The sequence below is a fragment of the Gymnodraco acuticeps genome, unplaced genomic scaffold, assembly GCF_902827175.1.
Source record: "Gymnodraco acuticeps unplaced genomic scaffold, fGymAcu1.1, whole genome shotgun sequence".
NCBI lineage: Eukaryota > Metazoa > Chordata > Actinopteri > Perciformes > Bathydraconidae > Gymnodraco > Gymnodraco acuticeps.
This window is the reverse complement of record NW_022989799.1, coordinates 3,431,401-3,454,718: the sequence shown is the minus strand read 5'-3', so window position 1 is coordinate 3,454,718 and position 23,318 is coordinate 3,431,401. Positions and strand designations below refer to the sequence as shown.

At 41.2% G+C, this 23,318-nt stretch overlaps 1 protein-coding gene across 1 annotated transcript in view; it reads right to left on the bottom strand.

Annotated features, from left to right (window-relative positions):
• LOC117550931 (adhesion G protein-coupled receptor A3) overlaps positions 1 to 23,318 on the bottom strand; it is a 422,488-nt gene that overhangs the window by 237,538 nt on the left and 161,632 nt on the right. Inside the window, 5 exon segments of the mRNA XM_034223540.1 lie at positions 12,464 to 12,619; positions 12,621 to 12,701; positions 13,464 to 13,625; positions 15,559 to 15,708; positions 17,200 to 17,419. Coding sequence (XP_034079431.1) covers positions 12,464 to 12,619; positions 12,621 to 12,701; positions 13,464 to 13,625; positions 15,559 to 15,708; positions 17,200 to 17,419 — 769 coding nt within the window.

The following is a 23,318-nucleotide window of genomic DNA, read 5'->3' as shown; positions in this document are numbered from 1 at the left end:
AGGTCGTAAACTTTAAAATGTGAGTAGGTCGTAATAAGCTGCTTGAACAATCGACCTATTTGGTCGTATGAGTTGGAGGACTTTTTGCGGAGAAAATACGTTTCTAGCTACGTAATTGAGAATGCAGTATGAAACGACTACAAACAATATTGTGATTATTTACCCATTAACCAGCATAATAACGGATTTGGTAAACTGAACAGTGAGCCGTGCACCCCGAAAATAAGTTTTCTCTAAAATTATATTAATAAATTACTATTATCATCATAAGCAAGACAATAAATGGCAAAGATATGTAGAAAGTAAATGTATTTGAGTTACGTTCAAAACAAACGTAATGTGGGAGAAAATACGTTTCTAGCTAAACGTAATTGAGAATGCAGTTTAGTTCTGTGGGAACGTAATTTTTAGGAGACAGGGTTGTACTCAGTGACTGAAGGGGGGTTACTTTAGTCGTTGTTATTGGTTTTTTCTCTTACTTTTATTTTATTTCAGTGTGTTTTCAATTTATTTCTGTTTGTAAATATAGTTAGTGCAGATTTTTGATCAAAAACAGCTCCATGTTTACTGTATCGGAACAAACTGGGTCATATTTGAGTATAGAGGATTGGTTTACTACGTGGTACCCCCGCGGCTCTATTCTGGTGCAACAGTGTCTCCTGGTAGTCTCAACCTGGAGGGTATCCAACCAAACATCACATCTCAACAACCCCCTTAAATAAATAAAAAACACCCACGCACCCTAAATCAAAAGTCGGTACAAACAAAATCTCACTTCCAAATGTGGAGAGAATGCGGTGAGCAGAAGGCAAACCACAGTCTTGTATTTTGGTTTTGCTATGTTTTGTGTGGCTTCTGGGAAACAGCTATAAGAGACATATCAAATAATGTGGCCTTTCTCTAAACAAGAACCAACTAACCTTATTACTTGGGAAAACACCAGCAGGAATACAAAAAAGGCTCCTACTTATTGCTTGTGATAAGAATAGCAATTATTAAACAAATGACAAGGAATGGTTCAAAGATAGTAACATAATCAACTCACAATGGAAGAACATAGTAAATGAAATCTATGGAATAATAATAATAATAATGCATTACATTTTTTTATTAGAACGCTTTTACAGGTGCTCAAAGCGCTTTACAATTACACATTACACATATTAGACATGTAAGAGTCATTACTGCGGACATTACCCACAGGAGCAAATTGCGGGTAAAGTGTCTTGCCCAAGGACACAACGGCCTGACGCAGTGTCGGCCGAGGCGGGATTCGAACTGGAGTTCACCAATGCCCCTTGATCTGATGACCAACGCTCTAACCACTGCGCCAAAACAGCCCAACTTAATGTAGAATGTAGAAAATAACAATGAGAATCAGAAACCAAGTTCATATCTGTGATGAAAGATGGGAAAAATTGGTAAATTATCGAACACAAAACTGTTATAATGACCAGGAGGTAAGATCTGCCGATGAATATACGTATAAGTATTAATCGTTGTATGTGTAAGTTATACCATATTCATTCACAATCTTTATTTATTTGTTGATTGTCGTTAATGTATGTATCTATCTGTGTTTATTTCATTATGTTTGATTTTTTTTTTTAAATGCAACAAAAAACAACACCCACGCAAAGCTGTATGGAGCAGAGAGAGGCTATCTGAGAAGAAAGTGAGGTGGGATTACCCCGCCCCCCAGCCAAAAGGCTTCCACTAATTACCTGTCAATGACGGCAGAGGTAAATATTGTCCCAAACTGTCACCGTCAATGAACCATACACTCTGCAATTTAGTCGGCGGATAATTCCCACTGACTGGGAAACAGGATAAGATGCCATATGGTTGTGTAATTTAGCCGTAATTAGTTCCGAATCTGTTCCAAACAAAGTGACACGGCGCTATTAAACAGTGTGATAGCAGCTAAAGGTCAGCCTGCAGACACGCGGCTATCCGGCAAGATGATTGAGACACTTAGAGAGAAATTGTCCGTCTAATCGTTCTAATTGCAGATTTAAAGATTTTCCTTCTGTTGGGAAACAGAAAATCAAACTAATTTGTAGACGTATAGAAGTATAGAGTGTAAAATATGTTTGATTTGAGGTCATAACTGGAACATTTTTAAATCATAAAATGATGGTGCAACAGCCCGAAACATTTAGATTAGGATACAAATAAAAAATACAAAACATATGCAAATGAGGAAACATCTTCACCAACTTGACAACATGATCATATTAAGCTGACACAGATCTCCAATTTGTATTAGTTATCAGTTTGCATCGTTACTGTTCAATCTTTTGAAATATTTATTAGCAAAGCGGGTGGTGGACATTGTGTTGTGGTACCATTATTTATAGTGTCTGCAATAGATGAGCTTGGTGAGCCCAAATGAAGTTACCATGGTGAACTATATCACAGTCGCTAATTTATTAATGTAACTGTCTTGATGTTGCTTTTCTGTTGTAAATATGAAATATAGTTCCTGTACTCCAATGTTTCTTCCACTTGTGCTTGGAATAATGTGTTATTTGGAGCATGTGAATACAACCCTTGCAGAGGCAACTGTCAATCATCTACATATACAACAACGTAGCATTGAAAACACCATCCAACCTGACTTGTTTAGCTCTTGCACACAAGAAAGCTGAGAAGAGTGTGACATTTTGTATCTATGCCAAGCACTTGTTCAAACATTCAGCGTGTCAGTATCAGAGTCAAAGTCAACTTTGTACTGAGTGAGTGGTGACTAGATGGTGACTTTTTGGAAGGAAAGGAGCAAAGCTCTCGCTATGTGTGATCTTTCCATGCCAATTAGATTTTGAGCAGACCTTGAAACAGTGTCTGCTAAAAATGTGGTGTGCAATCAAATGCAACTGAGTAAAAATATGTATTCAACATGTGTACATTGATGTCATTTTAATATGTGGGTGAGATACTCTACTCACATAGATGTTAGATTAACATTTTAGAGGGAATATGAGAAACAAGAGATGCCTCTCATGTGTTTGGTATAGGGGATTGTGAAAAATGTTACAAAAAGGTAAAACATTTCAATTATAGGGTCTCTACCAGGGAACAACTACCCAGCCCTACTTCCCAACCATTCCTGTCTTTCAAAGCGATCACTATGTAACAAATCAGAAATGGTGAAAATAGTTATTAGATAAAGAAAAAAGTCTCGAATGACACTGTAACTGCACCACATACTGTATCACCCTTATCCCATCTATATTACAAAATCAGGTCAGCATTTGATTGCTTTGGATAACATTCAGACATGATTTGAGCGTGCATACTTATGTTATTCAGATAAGTTCACAGCAAATAGATTATGATTGAATAACAGACTGACATGATTGCTCTCTTTGTCTTTCTATACAAAGAAAATCAAGCCACTTGCTTTTATGTGATTAGCCACGCTCAATAAATAATTTACAAGGTCTATTGACGAGTATCTTTATTTGATTAATGTGTGTCCCTCATACAGACACACAGCGATGGACATTTACTACTGTAGCTACGATGGTGACACTGGTTTTAGGTTTGTTAGTGATGTGGCTGTTGAGTAGGTCTACCACTCTATTTCCAATTGAAATAAATAAACACATTTGGGATGATTTTCTATGGAATCTGATACGGAAACCCATTCAGAGAAGATGAGTCCTGGGGTCAACAATGCATGAAGTGAAACTTCTGGTGTTGAGTGGAATGTCTCAGCAACTATTACAATTATTTCCATGACATTCAGATGTTAATTACACCCTCAGGATGAAGTGCAATTACTTTGTTGATCTCTTAACTTTTCATCTAGTGCCATTATCAAGTGGTCCAATCACAGAGGTATGAAGAGAACTGGACACAGTTATGGAGGCGGTGCCCCGTTCATCCCTATACTGTACATATGCTGAATGCGTATTTCTTAAATGTTCGGTCCAATGCCCTAGAGATAGTTGTGCTTGAAAGCCCAGTAGATCAAAAGTTTCTGAAATACTCAGACCAGTTTTGAGTAAAGCCACATTAAAATATATTTCTTCCCCATTCTGATGCTTGGTTTGAACTTCAACAGACCATCTTGACCAGGACCTGAAAAGTGCAGAACTTGCATCCTCTCTGATGGTCAGCAATGGGTCACTACTGGATGAAGTCAGATGGTGGGATAAGAAAAATACCCTACTTCTCACTTGATTTAATTATGCAATCAAGTTACTGAGGAATGAAAGTATTCAATCACTAGTTTCAAGTGTAGTCTTCAACATCTTTTTAGAATTTTAAACTTCTCACAGTGTGTTTTTCAATACAGGATTCTTGTAACATTTTATTTTTGTAAAATATCTAATGAAGTATTAAGTTGGACTTAGCTCGGACCCCAAAAAAACAAGATCTCGATGGGCAAAATGCCGAACACTGCAGTCCACAAACCAATCACAGTGACTACGTCCACTTCATATCTCCAGTCTGTGGTCTTGACTGTGCCTACATGCCTTAATGCTTTGAGATTCTGCCAGGTCATTCGCTGATTAGAAAGATTCCTTTTTCTTACGTACGTCTTCTAAGTAATCTGACAAAATGAATGTTTGGAAATGCAGAAAATCAATCAGGAGACACATACCTTTGCGACAGAGTGCATGACGTAAGGTGCTTATGTTGTAAGGATGTGTTTTATTACAACACTTTTTGGCAAGCTGTTGGACCAGCGGGGCCATATGCTGTACGTCTCAGTCCAGTTGGACCTAAATGGCTCCAAACGGTGCTGAGCTTTTGCCAGAGCGAGAGGAGAGCAGATCACTTAGACAGTCAGTCGGCTGCATGAGGGAACAGCCTGGAAAAGAAGCCCAGTTTATGGGAAGCCGTCAGGTTTTTAGGAGCTAGCCTGTTACTTTAAAAGCCCTCCTTCAAAAAGTCTAGTTAATGACACTCAGGCACCCGACTGCTGCTGGTCGATGAAGACTTGTACGTCCATGTCACACAAGATCCTGCAATTGAACTTTTATTTACATTCTAATTTGATGTGTATACAATCAATGACAATCACAATCTGGTATGATAGATATGCCAATTAACTTTGGCTATGATAACCACATTTGTATATAAACATATCATGAATAACTCACTTTTCAAAGTGGTGGAAAACAACTAAGTACATTCATTTAGGTACTGTACTTACAGTAAGTGACATTTTGAAGTAATTGTACTTCACTTCAGTGTTTTTATTTGTATTTAAGTGATATAATATTACAAAAAGTTTGTATTTAAAACTTTGTAAAAATGCAAACAATATTAATAATATCATATAATAATATATCACATATTTAGTTCACAAGTTACTACTTTTGCTTTTCATATTTTAGATAAATGTTTCTGATAAGCCTGCTGTACTTTTACTAATGAATGTAGGACTTTTACTTGTAAAGGAGTATTTTTCACATTAGCATATTTCTTAGTTCACTTAGGTAAAGGATCTGAGTTCTTGTTCCTTTTCACTGCTTTTGCACATACATTTGGGTTTTTACGAAACTAAGTAAAAATTATAATTATCATAATGTCTGTGTGTATGTGTGTGTTTTATCTTAAATTACATACCACCTTCCTGCAGAAAAAAACATAGCTACTCTCTCAAACACCTTCATTCTGACTGTATAATGGCTATTCATGTCATTTTAATCCAGATGATTTGATTGGTAATCATGTACATCTACAGTGTTCGTTCAAACACTTTGTGGTTTTACTGGGTAAATACTTGCAAACGTTTGTTGGTTAATAAACTTTCCTTCATTCTGCATCGTAACACTGGTTTAGGCAACCTGCTATGACATCCCATTCAAATATCAAAATATTCAGCCTTTTCAGCACATGATGGGGAAACTTTCAACTTTTTAAAAATATGTTATACTTTTTGAAATATTCAGCTTTTTAAACTCTTTTTTTAACATGTAACTCAATGGGAGGAACCTTCAAATCCTCTTTTACCTACACCGTGCACCAAATCCTATTCCTTCCACTTTCAGCTAGAGACTTCATTCCAACTTTAAAATGATCACAAGACATTCAGCTATTAAAGTCTTATTCCGATTTTTGATATCTTTTACACTTTTTGAGATATTTAACTTAGTTTGGAGCTTGGTAAAGAGGCCTTCTTCAGATTTTAACATTAGTATGTATTGCGCAGCTCCTTAAGGCTAGAGTGTGTGATGTCACAGCGGACGACAGCTTGAAATTTGCCTTCATTTTTTTTTTTTTAAACCTGCCATAATTCCCAAACCCTACAGTCCTGGGACATAATAATAATAATTGTATTCTTGAATTGTAGGACAACCTCTCTTAGTTTGAAAAATAAAAACATTTTAAGCAAAGAACTTTAAGAAAATGCCTCTTGAGGGCATGAAGTGACAACAACTGTCAACATGTCTCCATTAAGGCCTATTGTAACTTCTGCCTGATCTTTCCCCACAGCACCAGCCGCACACATTTAGTTAATCTGCCAAAAATGCCACATTATTGACCCGAAAGTACACAAAAAGCACACTTCAGACGCTCAGGGTCCTTGACATGCTTCACACGTTGACATTTTACCAATAGCAGCTACTGTTTTTTGATTAGAAATGTAAGAAGTTTATGTCTCATTGTTACAGCCGCTGCTACCTTGTGCCCTTAACTCTGTTTGTGTGTGTGTGTATGCAAATGAGCTGTGCAGTTCCTATGCTGTCAGTGGCCGTCTCGACCTCGCAACATCCGCGGGGATTGGACAGACGTCACCCAAGCCCTGCCCGCTTCTGCCACGTCATCCGGGGGAGGAGTATAAAGGCTGGGCACGGATACCATTCGGGAGGCTCTGTATTGTGTGACAGACGCCTCAAGCCTCTCCTTGTGATACTGCCTTCGTTCTGTGACTTCTGAGACTGTTTAGCCGTGTGCATTTTGTGTTAGCTACACTGATTAGCAGTGTATTCAGTAGGGTTTCTGGGCGAGCACACTGATTAGCAGCGTGTCGTCGGGTTCTGTGTTAGTATAGGGTTTGTGTGTGTATATTGCTTAGATCCAGGTTGATTAGCACCTGTAGACCAGCATTCCTGTGTGTATACTGCTTAGATCCAGGTGATTAGCACCTGTGGACCAGCATTCCTGTGTGTATACTGCTTAGATCCAGGTGATTAGCACCTGTGGACCCGCACCAGCTGTGTTTTCCCACAGTCTCGTTTTGTTTCCACTTTAGAAGTGAGGTATTTCCTTTCCTTTTGTATAGTACTGGGCAACTCTCTTTTGGAGACCCTTTTGTGAGATAGTGACAGATTGACGCGTTGTTGGGCCAAGCTGTTTGTGTACATCATTTACTCAGTTGCCATCCATCCATCCATCCATCTTCTCCCGCTTATCCGTGATCGGGTCGCGGGGGTAGCAGTTCCAGCAGAGAGCCCCAAACTTTCTTTTCCCTGGCGACATCAACCAGCTCTGACTGGGGGATCCCAAGGCGCTCCCAGGCCAGCGAAGAGATATAATCCCTCCACCTGGTCCTAGGTCTACCCCTTGGTCTCTTCCCAGCTGGACGTGCCTGGAACACCTCCCTAGGGAGGCGTCCAGGTGGCATCCTAACTAGGTGCCCGAACCACCTCAACTGGCTCCTTTCGACGCGAAGGAGGAGCGGCTCAACTCCGAGTCCCTCCCTGATGACCGAACTTCTCACCTTATCCCTAAGGGAGACACCAGCCACCCTGCGGAGAAAACCCATCTCGGCCGCTTGTATCCGCGATCTCGTTCTTTCGGTCATGACCCATCCTTCATGACCATAGGTGAGGGTAGGAACGAAAATGGCCCGGAAGACCGAGAGCTTTGCCTTCTGGCTCAGCTCCCTTTTCGTCACAACGGTGCGGTAAAGCGACTGCAGTACCGCTCCCCGCTGCTCCGATTCTCCGGCCCATCTCACGCTCCATTGTTCCCTCACTCGAGAACAAGACCCCGAGATACTTGAACTCCTTCACTTGGGGTAAGGACTCATTCCCTACCTGGAGTGGACAGTCCATCGGTTTCCTGCTGAGAACCATGGCCTCAGATTTGGAGGTGCTGATCCTCATCCCAGCCGCTTCACACTCGGTTGCGAACCGATCCAGTGAGTGCTGAAGGTCGCAGACCGATGAAGCCATTAGAACCACATCATCTGCAAAAAGCAGTGGTGCAATCCTTAGTCCACCGAACTGCAGACCCCCTCCCCCATGACTACGCCTCGAAATCCGATCCATGTATATTACAAACAGGATTGGTGACAAAGCGCAGCCCTGGCGGAGGCCAACCCTCACCGGAAATGGGTCCGACTTACTGCCGAGGACCCGGACACAGCTCTCGCTTTGGGAGTACAGAGATTGGATGGCCCTGAGTAGAGACCCCCTCACCCCATACTCCCGCAGCACCTCCCACAGTAACTCCCTGGGAACTCGGTCATACGCCTTCTCCAAGTCTACAAAACACATGTAGACCGGATAAGCGTACTCCCAGGCCCCCTCCAGGATCAGGACTCAGTTGCCGTTACAAATAAAACCACCGGTAACATATACCAAATCCAATCTGGTCGTGTCGTTTCCCTTTTGTACCCCTAGCCAAGAGGGAACGTAACACTCATTCAGATCAATGGAAAGGCTCTCCTTCACTGATCACTGCACATCTCCATGGTAACCTTTGATCTCTGCACACAGGTGTTTGATAACGTTGTCACCATGGAAACCTTTGATCTCTGGGCTCACACACAGGTGTTATGATTAGGTGCTCAGCACAGAAACAAACACTGACAAACAGACTGAACTATAACAGACTGTCTCAGCCTATTATTTTCTGTCTGATGGAGACTTCATACAGACTTCAACATGTTCCACATATTTTATACATTATTGGTGACATGGGTTTAGTCGAAAAGTTTGCAGTTAAAATATTCTGCTGCTTTTCCAAGCCTTTTTACTTTCTTTTCTCTTCTTAATACACATTCATTCACTATACTACTTACATTTATCTAACTCCTTCAGCCTACTTTCAGCTGCAGAAACCATTCAACTATTAACTTATTCAGCTATTTCAGGACATTGAGGCTATACATTTAGTCGTTTATACCTTTTTTAAACCTTTTCTTTTAAATAGTAAGCTTCCTCACTATTTGTCCTACTCTTCCAGTTTAACATTTCACTTTCAAGTTTTCAAAAAAGTCATTGCAATGCATTTGAGCTGTAACAATTTTGATTCAAATCATTTCACTTTCTGCATTTCTCTGCTAAGTTCAGCAACACACTTACTTGGTTTTTGTAGCTAACAGCAGCTACAGAGACCATTCAGCTAATAAAATATTCAGATTTTTCTGCATTTTCAGCTAAATTCAGCAACAAATGAACACAGTTTACAGCATTCACACGCATTTTCAGCAGGAAATGCATTTTCTAGTTCTTATTGTCATGGCAACACTTGCACTTAATGCTTTGAGCATTGAGAAAATACAAAAATGTGTTTACTGTAATTGTGCGCTGCATCAGAGTTTGCACATTACTTATTAACATGTTTAATGTTTAAAATGTGCCCTATTATGCTTTTTGAGTTTTCTCTTTTGTGCATGTAAGTGGTCTGCAAAGGCTAAAATCCCAAAGAGATTCTGAACAGTAAAGCATGGAGACATGTCACAGAAGAGGCACAAAATACAAATATGAACCTGAAAATGAACATAAAATGTCAAATCTTTCTACTATCTTTTTGAAATTCCAAAAGATGACTTTCAAAAGAAAATGTACAGTTACATTTTGAAATAAAATATATGAAAGCTTCGAAAAAGATCGAAAATTGTCAAACATCATGATGTATTTTCAATATTAGTCAACACATTTTCTTTGTACTAGAAATGAAACATCATAAAATTAAATCTTTGTGTGTTCGCCATTTTTGTTTGTGCTTGAGACTGGCTCCAAGAGAATATGCCTAATTACTTAGCCTGGGAGATTTTCCCATATTGTCAGTAAGTGGCTTTCCCACATGTGGAAAAATAAAGATATTGTTGCAGGTTGGTTATACCTTGAATTAGATTAGGACCCTTTTATAAGCTGTTGAAGTTGCTTTCTTGTCCCTTAACAATTACCATTAAAGAGCTCTCAAGCAGGGCTCATCACCCCCCCGCCGTTCCAGAACCGCCCGGGGAGAACAAGCTTTGTTCATTCTGCATGTTAAACGAGGTGGAAGCAGTATTATACACTTCTTCATTTTACGCTCACAAACTGACCTTTCGAAAAACTACCAGATATATCGAGTCTTAAAAAGCGTTCCAACAAAAAAGTGGCTGAACTTTCAGAAAAAAAATCCAAAATGTAGAACATTTGCCAAATCTAAGCACAGCAAGAAGATAATAACATGTAGTTAAATGCTACTCCTTACTGTGTAGAATGATCCTGCAATATGACTCTCGTAACGCATCTTCCACTTGGGTATTTATGTTTATACATGTATTCTGTTAGTCACACTAAGGCAATATTCAAGTATAGAGTCTAATTGAAATGTAATATGTGTAATTATCTTGCCACCTACAAGCAGTTGTGACCTGCTGTGAATTGGGTTCTTGATGAACGTTATGTTATTAGTAAATGTGCCTTGTTAAACCCAGACTCACTTAATGGTGATACAATATGGATTTAGCCTTTATTGTTCCAATATTATTATGATTTCTCCTCACAAGCTTTAGCCAATAACACAGAAGTAATCCCCATCACAGCCTTACTGTAAATCAGTCGTGTATACACAACTCTATAATACATGTGTATTCTCTAAGTCACATTTAAGCAATGTTCAAGTAAGCAATTATGGAGTCTAATTTATATTGAATATTTGTAATCCTCTTGCCACCCCACCCCCCTAACCCACCAGAGCACCCACAATCTAAAACTAGCCCAAGTTGTATATATATATAAAAAATATTATCTGTATTATTATATTTATATGTATGGCCAGGTAAGTATATATATTATAAGTCATTGTTATTGTGTTTTTATAAATATATATCCTGCACCACCTTTACTTTCCCCCTGTCTTTTGCTCCAGTTGCCCCATCACTTACCTGTCTATCAGTTTGTCTGACTGCCTTAGCTTCAGTCCGTCTGTCCAAATGAGTGTCTATGCCATTTAAGGTTTGTGGGAGTGTGGGAGGGAGAGGGCGATAAGGGTACCAGGGGAGGAGGGGAGAAGTGACTTCACCTGTTTTTGCAATATGTGCAAAACTTAAAAAATAAATATATATACAGTATAAACAATTGGAAACACTCAATTCAACTACAATTACCTCAAAAGTATGTACTTGAGTAAATTTACTAAAACCTATAACTTGTAAAACCTATAAAGCGTAGGCATGAATACACATTCTCAGTGCTGTAGTAAAAATAGATGTTTTGCTACATTTGCCTCCGAGTCCATCTGGAAATCATCAGATTGTGATTCAAACTGCAGTGTTGTCCCTCATATGATACAGCTGATTTACCTCAGCTTCCAGACACCTGTACACACACACACACACACACACACACACACACACACACACCACACACACACACACACACACACACACACACACACACACACACACACACACACACACACACACACACACATGCATGCTTCCACACAGCCTGGAGCTATAACTAAGTGTTGTAATTGCTGAGAAAACCGCCAACACTTGACACTGTCTCCCAGAGAAGAGGAAGACGAGGGAAGTGAAGAAAGCATGAAGACAAAAAGACAAACACACATTCAAGTTCTCCTGCTGATGCACAGTGACAAACAGACTCACATGCACACTAATGAAAACATTGGCGGAGTGAATAGCCAGAGGGTGCAAACTGTTCAAACATTACACAAATGTGCCACTTCAGTGCCAGGGGAGGTGAATGTTTAGCCCACCCTCTGCAGAGTGCCCGTGTTGAAGTGGTATTTGGCATTTGGGACGGCTAAAAAAACTGGAGCCATGCCGGGGCCGCAGCTGATTTAAAGTGACAGGGACGCAAGGCCATCGTATTCATCACACGGGAGTGGCCCCGCACTCACCCACTCCCAAAGTACCCTCCTATTTTCAGGCCCAGTCCCCGCTAAAACGCCACCTATCAGCAGCTGATCTATGGCGTGCCAACAGCGCCAAATAAGGTGTCATTTTCCTGAGACAAATAGGCAACAACAGACTTAAGGGCAGGTGGTAACCCCTTCCCACGTAGCTTAAACTTCACTTTACTGGGCCCACAAGCTGCTGGACAAGCTGTTTTCATATGTGCCTCTCCTCTTTTAGAACATATTTCTCCCTATTATGTTTGCAAGTGTCAAAAGTATGGCTTCAATAAAAAAAAGACCATTGGGAATAAGTAGGAAGCAATGGCGAAGCAGGGCTTCCGGACCACAGGTTGGAGTTGGTGGATTTTTTACAACAAACCCAAATAAAAAACGGGGGGGGCACTAACTTGTGCCTTACCTTGCTGAGCTGACTGGCTGGTGAAGCGCTGTTGTTGACGGTGTGGCATTTGAAGTTGAGCAACGACTCCCCCGCGGCGTCACCCTCTCTGATCTTGTCCTGGTCGGAGTGGGAGTGGCCGTCAGGGAGGGGCGAGGTGGCAGATGAGGGGGGGGGGGCGCTGAAGTGCAGTACAGGACAGACCGAGGAAGTTGGACGGTCGGATCAGAAAGGCCTCCAGAGCTATGTTAGCTGAAACCTAAGGGGACCACACATTTGGCAGAAAGGGGGGAAGGGTTGGAGGGTGGTGTAAGAGATTTCTACATTAGTCATTTTCTCCTTTCATGTTCGATTCACTACTTTCATCAGTCATAAATATTGTGTTTTATATTTGATTGCCTCAAGGCCTTCTGATATCCTCACAGTAGGCATTTGAATATTTGCAATACTGATCACCACTTTCATGGAATATTTAGTGGTTTAGTCCACTTTGTGACACCTATGATGTTCCCGGTGAAAAATGGCCACCATAGGAAATGAATGGCTAACCCTAGATTATGTTCATCCATCAGATAGGACACCATACAGTACAACCATGTGCATTTTTGAATAAATGTTCAGTGTCTATTCTTTGTATATTCACTGCAGTTATTCATGTAAACCAGTATTTTGAGACATTGTTTACAGCTTAAATGTCATTTTGGTGATGATTAATGGTTTTTGAGTTAATGTAAAAGCAGTTAAAATAGGCCTGTCAGATTTGACCATGAACACCAAAGTAAGGAACTAGAAACAAACATGAAAGGAGGGTCAAGAAGATGCTTTTATACCAAGTGACAGCAAAATAAGCAATTCATTTTTTTCATGCATTCTTCTAGCTATCAGCTCGAGCCAAATTAACTTGTCATTATTCTACGGAGCAAGAAAAAAGGTAAGGCTTTGGGCAATTTAATCAGATTAACAACTTTAGCCTTGACTGAGTCTTTCCGATGTTTTTGGGTGTTTGAAAGTCAGGCCGTACCTTAGAAATGACCTGATTGTCTCCGGTCAGCGACAGGTCGGCGATGCGCTCCACGCACTGGACGATGCGAGTGCACGCTCTGGCCTCATTCTGGGCCATCCACAGGACGTGCTCCTCCACCAGCATCATGTTACTGGCGATGTCTGATATATAGTCCCCCAGCTGCACACACAGAGGCACACTTGTATGCAAAACTAGACAAATTGTAATAAGCCAAAACACACTTGCAGTAGACTCATCATGCACATCAATCATATCCGCAACAACAGGCACATTTATAATCTACAGTCAGAATTGTGGGGGAGGCAATGGTGGCTTCATTCATTATAGGGAGATTTAATTTAGATTAGCAGCTCCAATGGGGCATAATCGCTTCCTTGGGATGGCAGCTCGCTAGTTACTTACTGTACTTTTCATTGTTGCTTCAATTGACTGGATGAATGAGGGTGGTCTCATCAGCATTGTCTTAAGAATGATACAATGGAAGTATCTTCTAATAATACCTCCTCCCGGGCGACCTATAATGAATAATTGGACCAGTGAGAGCTAATATTGATTATTTCCACTGAGTAAGCTCAACACCATTCCCTCCCTACATTCTGACCTTCAGTGTGACGTAAGGCCCTCCGATTGCCGCTGGCCACAGACAGAGGAGAGTTTCGCTTAAGGTAAAACACAGCTTGCTCAAAAACAGATGCATCTTCATAACCATCATTGCCATTCAGGTCCAACGCCAGAGGGTAGTGCGCAAGGTGAAAAGTTAAGCTGTCTGGAATCGATTAAAGGGTTGAAGCCAGGAGACAGCGTGCTGCCATGTCTTTTTGGGGCAGATCATGCTGTCTGCGGCTCAGATTCAATGAAGAGTCCTTTTCTGTTTGCTCTGTTGACCTTCATTAAGCCCATCCCTAGGACAACCACTGTCCAATCCTTCAGTAAACATTCTAGGAAAATTGAGATGTTAGTTTGTGCTGACTCTCCAGGTAAAATCGGAGTGTTACCTCTAATGGGCCGTCCTTCCTGGTCAATCAGTTGCATTAACGCTGCCTGTATTGCAGTTTCTGCTTCATCCCTCAGCTTCCTCCAGCCTACTGTTGGCTCTGTACAATTCCTGTTTTTGTTCTGTTAGTTGTTGTATCTTGTCTAAAGTCCTTGATTTCTCTAAGTATACTTGCTAGAATCTCTTAATTTGTCTTCTTCCGAGCTACTTCGGGAATAAAATGTTGATTTGTCAACGTCATTGATGCAATTTGTCTACGCTTTCCATACTGTATGTGTATGAAAACCCTCACTTTGTTATTAATAGGATTGTTAGTAGGTTTTTTATTTACAAAATCGTCTGCAGCTCAAAAATTAAGCTGCCAAGTTTAAAGGTTAGTTAAGTCCCTGTAACTATTTCACCAGCACTTAGAATGGTATGACTTTCTTGAAGTGAATATATCTGCACTTCCCTTTTTGTTAGAAATATTAATCCTCATTGTTTTTGCACACAAACAACTGGAAAATATTCCTTTCGTTTTTGTAATCATTTCGTTTTTTTAGGTTAATGGAAGCTATAGGGAGTAATAACCAAACTTAGTCAAAATTAAAGAATATATATATTGAAGTACCTGGCTGCAATGATATTACTGTTCCTGTACGCTTGTCCTTCAAGTGGTTTCTGGCGCTTGCATTGACGGGTCAAATGTTTCGCTTCATAAAATGGCTTCTTTATTCACAATACTCAACAAAGTATAATGTAAGTTTAGTCCTTCTGTCCTGGCTCGCATTTCAGAATTATTATATTTAGAAATTTGCTATCAATACTTATATATATTTTACATGTGGAGGGAAAAATGGACAGTCTTGGCAACAGGAGCCAAGGGGGAGGGGCTTAACGTAGGGTCAGTTGGAGCTTTTTAAGGCAAATTATTTATTTCAGCGAGCTGTGAAAAAGCACATGTAAGAGAAGCAGGAAACAATACCAGCGAAGTAGTACACCTTTGAAACACGATGCTTCAAAATAAACAGTTTTTCAAATGTTCACGTCTGGATCTGATGCTTAGATCCCACGTCACGTAGCAAACTGCCTGTGGCGTCCCTCTGTGTGTTCACTCACATCTTTACGTTTCTCCACCAGCCTCGTCAACCTCTCCACCAGGTGAGTGACGAAGATGACGTCCATGACATCAGTGAAGTGTTCTGCCCTGCTGGTGAAGGCCACTAACTGCTGGCCCAAGGGCTGAGCATTGGTGGTATTCACAGTTATCTGGAATCAAATAAAACATACATCAGTATTTAGTCCATCAGTGCAATTCAACAAAGACATCACATGAAGTAGCTCTGACAACATTTAATAAATAATACATCACAGTAATGCTGTTTCATGTCATGCATGTCGTTTTGAACTTGAATGTGGTACAGTAATCCTGTGTGTAATGTAGGATGAAACAGCTTATCGTCAGTCACTTTGTATTATGTATATAAAGGCTTACATGTACAGTTCTTCAAATACCTGCAGGCTACCCAAGAGCCAGTGGAGATGTTTGTATCTGTATTCCAGGAATATGAAATCAAAGTATGAGTTAGGATTGCACGATATACTGTATATCACCGGCGATCTATGATTGGAGGTGATGGAAAATGTTTAGCATTACGTTTTATTCTGATATAGAATTAAGGCCGCTAAATTGGCAGCCGATAATATAGGGCCAAATTGCTTTAACTGACTTAACATGTTCAGGATATGAACACTCCATTACTCCAAGTAACCCTAACACTTTTTAAACAGGATATACTATCCTCATTTTCAGGTTCATATCAGTATGTAGTGTCTCTCCTGTGACATGTCTCCTTGCTTTAATGTTCAAAAAGCTCTTTATTTTTTCTCATACTGCCTGTGCTGCAGCACCTCTTTTCACCCTCTGTCTGAAACCAGAGCCCAGTCTGCTCTGATTGGTTAGAGCATGTGTCGGAAATGCCCTGTCCCTAACCAACATTCCTTTACATAGGGATGTCACTTTGTTAGTGAAGTTAACAAAGGAGTACATTTTAGCCTCTGCAGAACATTTACATCCACAAAAACCTATATAACGCACTAAAGGAAAGGGAACACCCCAAAAAGCACCCTATAGGGCCTCTTTAAAGCTGGTTTGGAATCAGACAATAAAAACAGGGAATAATTATAAACCTAGAGATCTGAACATTACCGTCTGCATTGCTGATCATTTACAGAGTTTCAAAGGAAGAACAGTTTTGTTCTAAATAAAAAGGTTTGTTATCTGCAATAAAAGCCTTTGATTATTTTAGAATTTTTTTTGAATGAACATTGATAAATCAGTGTTTTTCTTACGCTCGGATGTGCCTAAAACAAGGTAATGAAAGTATTTAAAAAATTGAAAGTCAAATTGGGTATCTGCTATAAAAGCAGGTCATTATGAATTATTGGTTATGAAAAAATCAATAGTGCATCACTAGTCTGAGTTCCTTAAACCAATTCATTGACATTAGGGGGACAAGTGTGGAATACATTCTGTGAATAAATCTGAGCACGAGCTCTCTGTGTGTTTAAAATAAAATAAGACTTTGTTTATCCAGAAGGAAAGTCCTGCGCTAGAGTTGCAACAGATTAAAGCTCAATAAACATAATAATAATACAACGTTATACTAACAGTGCAGTAAAAGAGCAAATAAAAAAAAAACGAGAACAACGAAAACTGTACAGTGAGGAGCGGTGACAGAAACGTTACGTAATCAGTACCTGTGTGAGTTCGTGCAGCACGCGGGTCAGCTCGCTGGCGTACAGACACTGGGTGTAGTCCTCCTCCGCCCAGCGTCCACTTTGGTCACAGCTCCGCCAAGCCTTCTTCCCCCTCTGGCTGGAGGGGTGGGCGGCGCTGCCAGAGGGGTGGGGGGCCGAGCCAAAGGTGGCAGCAGCGCAGGGCAAGAAGGCAAGGATGCCAGCTAAAGTCTTTGGCCACCTGCCAAAAAAAACATCAGAATCTTCAGTCAGTGCTCCAGATGGCAATTTCATACTCCCTGTAGGAAATGATTCATTTGCATATTTGATTTTCCAGCTATCTGTAATTATTTTTGCAGAATACTGCCAGATTCTGTTACTTGATTGTTGTGTCTTTGTGAAGATTCGGACTTAATTCACTTTATTTACTAACTTTATTTATCAAATTAACAGTCGTTCCAATTTGAGCACCATGACAAAAAAAAAGTTTGATTAATTACAGAATGCACTTTAAAAGAGACACACAACCAACTGCAGGCATCAAGATTAGTTCACTGCTCTGAATGACATAAAACTAATTCCCAATAATTTCATTGGGGTTATCTTTATGACCTTGCACGAGGTACACCCGTAGCCAGAGTGTCAGGATTCGTGGAAAAAGTAGGACCCAAATGCAGAATAAAAAAGACAAAAAAAAGTCAAGGAACAAAAGGTGAGCTTTATTTTAAAAAACTGATGACTGAAAAAACATGACATGAAATAAACAGGTAGCACGAGGTAAAGACAAACTGACCATGACCAACATGGAGGGAGACCATACTTGTCAACCCTCCCGATTTTCGCGGGAGACTCTTGATTTCATTGCCCTCTCCCGGTTTCCTCCCAAGGTCATATTTCTCCCGCATTTCTCCCGATTTCTGACAAAATCAGATTTATTCAGGACTGTTTCCACTCGGACTTTAATACAGCTACACCATTGTTTGGTTTCCATGGTAGCGCGTCTCTTTAGTAGCGTTCGCAACTGAAAGTCTGAGGCAGATAGTCACAGAAAACAGAACAAGAATCGACAACTCGACCCTCTGCTCACTCCTTTCCTGAAAAATACAGGTCCAGCCCACACATACGCTCCATGCTACAGGCCGCAAGGCAGTGCACTTACAACTACAATAAGCATGTTAATGTTAATCTAATACAGCTCCGGCGATCCACTAACCCCCCCCCCCGCGGTGGTTTTGAAATGCTCCCGCTTTCTGAGGTCTCAAGGTTGGCAAGTATGAGGGAGACAGGAAAGACAGACAAGACACAGGGAGAACAGAATTGCAAAATAAAACCCATGACAAGACAGACAAAACAAAAATCGTGCCATAAAACTATGATAGTGACAGAACCCCCCCAAGGGACGGATTCAAGACGTCCACATCAAGTCCAACACTTCCAAAAGGGTGGGTGGAGGGGGTCCGGAGCACGGGTTTTAGGCACGGCAGAGGACCAGGAGTCGGTCTGGGGCAGACGGCCCGGGGGCAAGGCAGAGGAACAGGAGTCGGTCTTGGCCGGCCGGCCCGGGGGCACGGCAGAGGCCGGGAAGTGGCTAAGGCCGGGAAGCGGCTAAGGCCGCGGTGGGCATAGTCAGGGAGCCGGGCACAAGGACGGACCGGGTTCGTGGCCGACTGGACCACCGGCGGAATAGGATCTGGTGTCGGTGGGACACCCGGCAGGACAGAGTTCGTAGCCGGCGGAGACTTGAAAAGGGACTCGAGACGGGACTTGAGAGGGGACTCGAGAGGGGACTCGAGACGGCAGGACCCACGATGAAGAAGGGACTTGAGTCGGCCGGTACGCCGACAGGACACGGGGGGTTGGCATCGGCCGGAGAGCCAACAGGAGACGAGGAGCTGGAGTCGGCCAGTACGCCGACAGGACACGGGGGGCTGGCGACGGCCGGAGAGCCAGTACTGGAGCCGGGACCATCGCTGCATGGACCAGTACTGGAGCCGGAACCATGGTTGCTAAGACCGGTACTGGAGCCGCGGACCATGGCTGCTGGGACCGCTACTAGGGCCGGAACTGGAGCCGCTGGAGTTCGGGCTGGAATCCTGGCCTTGCATCTTCCAGAAACCTTCCGGAGGGTCCGCGGAACTCCAAAGGCCAGGCCAGACCCCAGGAAAGGGTTAGAGGCTTGAGACACATTTTCAGGACTACTTGTAAAAAGTTGTAGCAACCTCCTGGCGTGCCTCCTTCAAAGCAGCCTCTCTACCCCGTCTAGATGAGGCGTCATACCAGGTATAACAAATGTACTCCATAGAGTACCCAAGACGTTCCGCCTGTAGAGCCAAAAAATCAGAATCTGCTGGCTCCAAATTTGGTCGGTTCATTCATGTCAGGATTCGGGGGGAAAGTAGGACCCAAATGCAAAATAAAAAAGACAAAAAAAAGTCAATGAACAAAAGGCGAGATTTATTTAAAAAAAACTGATGGCTGAAAAAACATGACATGAAATAAACAGGTAGCACGAGGTAAACAAAAACTGACCGTGACCAACATGGAGGGATACAGGAAAGACAGACAAGACACAGGGAGAACAGAATTGCAAAATAAAACCCATGACAAGACAGAGAAAACTAAAATCGTGACATAAAACTAAGATCATGACACAGAGGTGTTTTTTGTCTCAGTGTGTGTGTGCGTGTGTGTGTGTGTGTGTGTGTGTGTGTGTGTGTGTGTGTGTGTGTGTATACACATCAATTTTGATTATCTGGCTAACCCTTGAACGTACCCTTTTGACGCATGGCGTGAGTGGCACATGTGAAGTTTATTTGGAACAGTGCTTCTTTAGAAAAATGCAAAGAGCGCAGTCTGTCAGGCCGGACTTTGGTTAGCAGAGCCTAAAAAGTGGATGCAAAATAGTTTTGCATCAAAATCCAGCTCGGCAAGGTCCGCTAACGGCATAGGCGGCGCGTGAGGCTCAGGTTTGGGAAGGCCACTTTTTTTACCTGACGCTGCCCGCCCCCGGCGTCTATAGAAAAGAGCTCAACTCAGTGAAAGCACCGCCTGCTGACCAATCAGAGCTCAGTGTGCGGAATTTAAATCTATCAAGTCATATTACAGGAGAAAGGAAATACAGTTTAAACTGCCATATGCAGAGAAGACGCCGACGTGTACAGACACTATTCAGACGTCTTGTTGTGCGTAGACGGCTCTGCTAAAGATTCTTCCCTAGTTTAAGTTTCATGTTCTGTGTTTAGATGGTTCCTGTTTTATTTTGATAGTCTTGTCTACCCTCATGTGTCTAAAGTACATTTCCTGCCTTGTCTCTTTTCCCGCTGTTTGTCTAAATTGTCTTCACCTGGTGTTGTCTGTCTTCCCCTGACTCTTTGCCAGATTGTCTTGTGTGTTCCAAGCATTCCAGCATTAAGATCATTTGTCATTGTCCTTAGAGTTATCGTCCATAGAGTGTTAGGTTAAGTAAGTCGTTTTTTGATAGTATAGGTTAGACAGTTTATTGAGTGTTTGTTTTGTTACTTTATGTATTCAGTGTGTTGTTACCTGATTACATTAAAACACTTTATTTTGATACTTTGTTTGTCTCTGCATCGTGCATTTGATTCCACGCCTTTGTACAGCCTTAACACGTCTCTGTATTCTTGTTTTGATCAAAATAGTAATATTTTAAACCGAGATTTAGGGTTAGCTTTTTGGAACAAAATAGAGACATGGAAACTTAAAAGCCAGGAAAGGTCTGAAGAAAGACAATATTGAGAGTATTGAATCTTTGGAATTGTTGGATTCAGTTTTTGTGGCTTGACACAAAAACTGCAGCTCAGTGTTGATCATCTCTCCTTTAACATGTCTCTCACAAGTCCTACAACTATATTAAAGTGAAATACTAAACTACCACAGAGACAGACATATATATTTAGAGGAAACCTATTCTTTCCTAAAGGGGAGATTCAGCCTAAAATAATAATTGCAAGTGTTGTTCCTAGGGCCATGCAAAGTTCAACAAAGTCTCCTCTGAAGCAGGAAATGAGACTTTGTCAATAATGTCAAGAGCCAAGTACCTGAACTGCTCTACTGACCAGCCTGCGATACGAGCCAGGGTGATTTTCCCCTGAAATGGACATTTTCATTTTCCGGGTAATGCCTGTTAGTGTTGCAATGAAATAAAGCTCATTTGAGTGTAAAAAGTCAGCCAAACATTCACAGTCCACTACATTAGCTTCTATTTTCCAGATAATAAAATAACTCCAGGTTTGGTTTCTTGGCGCTCTTGTAGATTAAAAGGTCTTATTTTATCTAGTTGCTGCTGAGAGCACTCAGTGGGTTGTTCCGAGTGAACTTAAGACCTTCCTTTTTGATAAAGCTTATAGTTAGGGCTGATTAGATTCAGCCCCTAGTTTTGCTGATATAGGCTTAGTTTGTCGGGGGACATCTTACTTCTTCCTTATCTCTGTCTATACCAGTGTACTCTCATGTTCCGATTAACCCAGCTTCCCCAAATGTCTTTCTTTTTGGTGTCTATATACGCCGGGTTTCGGAGTCATGGATGATCCTGCGCTCCTCTGTCCTGGATCACGAGCCCTGGATCTTGAGTCGTGGCTGTGGTCCTGGATCATAGGTCCTGGATGGATATCCTCGTGGATTCATCTTCCTATTATACACACATGCATTTCCAAACATTTGGACTACCTATGTTGCAAATGTATTATCTTTTCAATTTACACACGGCATCTATTGCACGTCTGTCCGTCCTGGGAGAGGGATCCCTCCTCTGTTGCTCTCCCTGAGGTTTCTCCCATTTTTCCCTTTAAACTGTGGGTTTTCTCCGGAAGTTTTTCCTTGTACGATGTGAGGGTCTAAGGACAGAGGGTCTAAGGACAGAGGGTGTCGTATTGTCATACTGATATTCTGTACACACTGTGAAGTCCACTGAGACAAATGTAACATTTGTGATATTGGGCTATATAAATAAACATTGATTGATTGACGAGACGCCAACAGGGTTGGAAAGGTGGAGTATGTGAGAGTGTGTGAACAAGGTTTCAAGGTTTGCGAGAAGTGGAAGATGTGTGTTTTTAGTTAATCTTTTTATATAAGCCTTGGGAACAAGATCTTTCCTCTTTTTAACAGTCTTGCTATAAAGTTAAACTATATTGAGCCATAACGTTTGTGGGAGTTTTCACATCACATATCCAATTATTATTAAAATAAATTATCTGTTCAGAATCTACTCTTCGTACAAAATACTGCTCTCTGTCGGGTAATGAGCCACATCTGGCACAGCAAACCAGGTGTGGCAGGTTTTTGTCAGGTTGAACAAAAAGCAGCAAGAAGCAGACTAAAGTAGCTCAACTGCACCGTACATGTAGAAATAATCGCAGAGAGAATGATTGCAGAATTAACTTTATACCGTAGTCTGTCATTTGGACTCAAATTACGGTGAGGTTAAACTATTGCCTTCGCTGATAACACCTTTGTTAGTGATAACTGTCCATTAATAATAATTACACTAGTTCGTATATGAAAATGATTCTTAAGATTAAAGCATATGGTTTATTTACAACAAACAAAATGTTGTACACATTCAATATGTGCCTTAATGCTTCAAGAATACATTTTTTATATCATTTTTAACTGAAACCTGAGAGCCTTGTTTTGTCCATGGTCGTCTGCATCGCTTTAAATGAAGCAAGACTTCCTACATTTAGTGTTTTGTAAGAGAGAAAGAGCAGGTGTCAAATCTACAATCAGAGATAGACAGAGCTTCCTTCTTGCAATGTTATCAAAGGATTTTTGTGACATTTAGACAAAGCTAGGCTAGCTTTTTCCAGCTGAGCTGCTGGCAGGTTTATAAAGTATTTGACATGAAGGCAGTGTTAATCTTCTCATCTACGTCCTGGAGTTTGGAAAAGTGTTTGAATGTCAATTCCTTTCGTTCAAAACAATTACAAAAAAACTGAGTTTGGTTATATTGTGAAGTAGAGTATGATAACCGGATTAGTTGTCTTCACTATTATTGCCGAAATTGCATTTAGTAAAACAAGTTAATCACATGTAGAAATGTGTGTTTGTCCAACACATTTAAGGAAACACAGTATCGTGGGTCTATAATAAACTGCTAGCGTTTATTTCTCCGATAATGT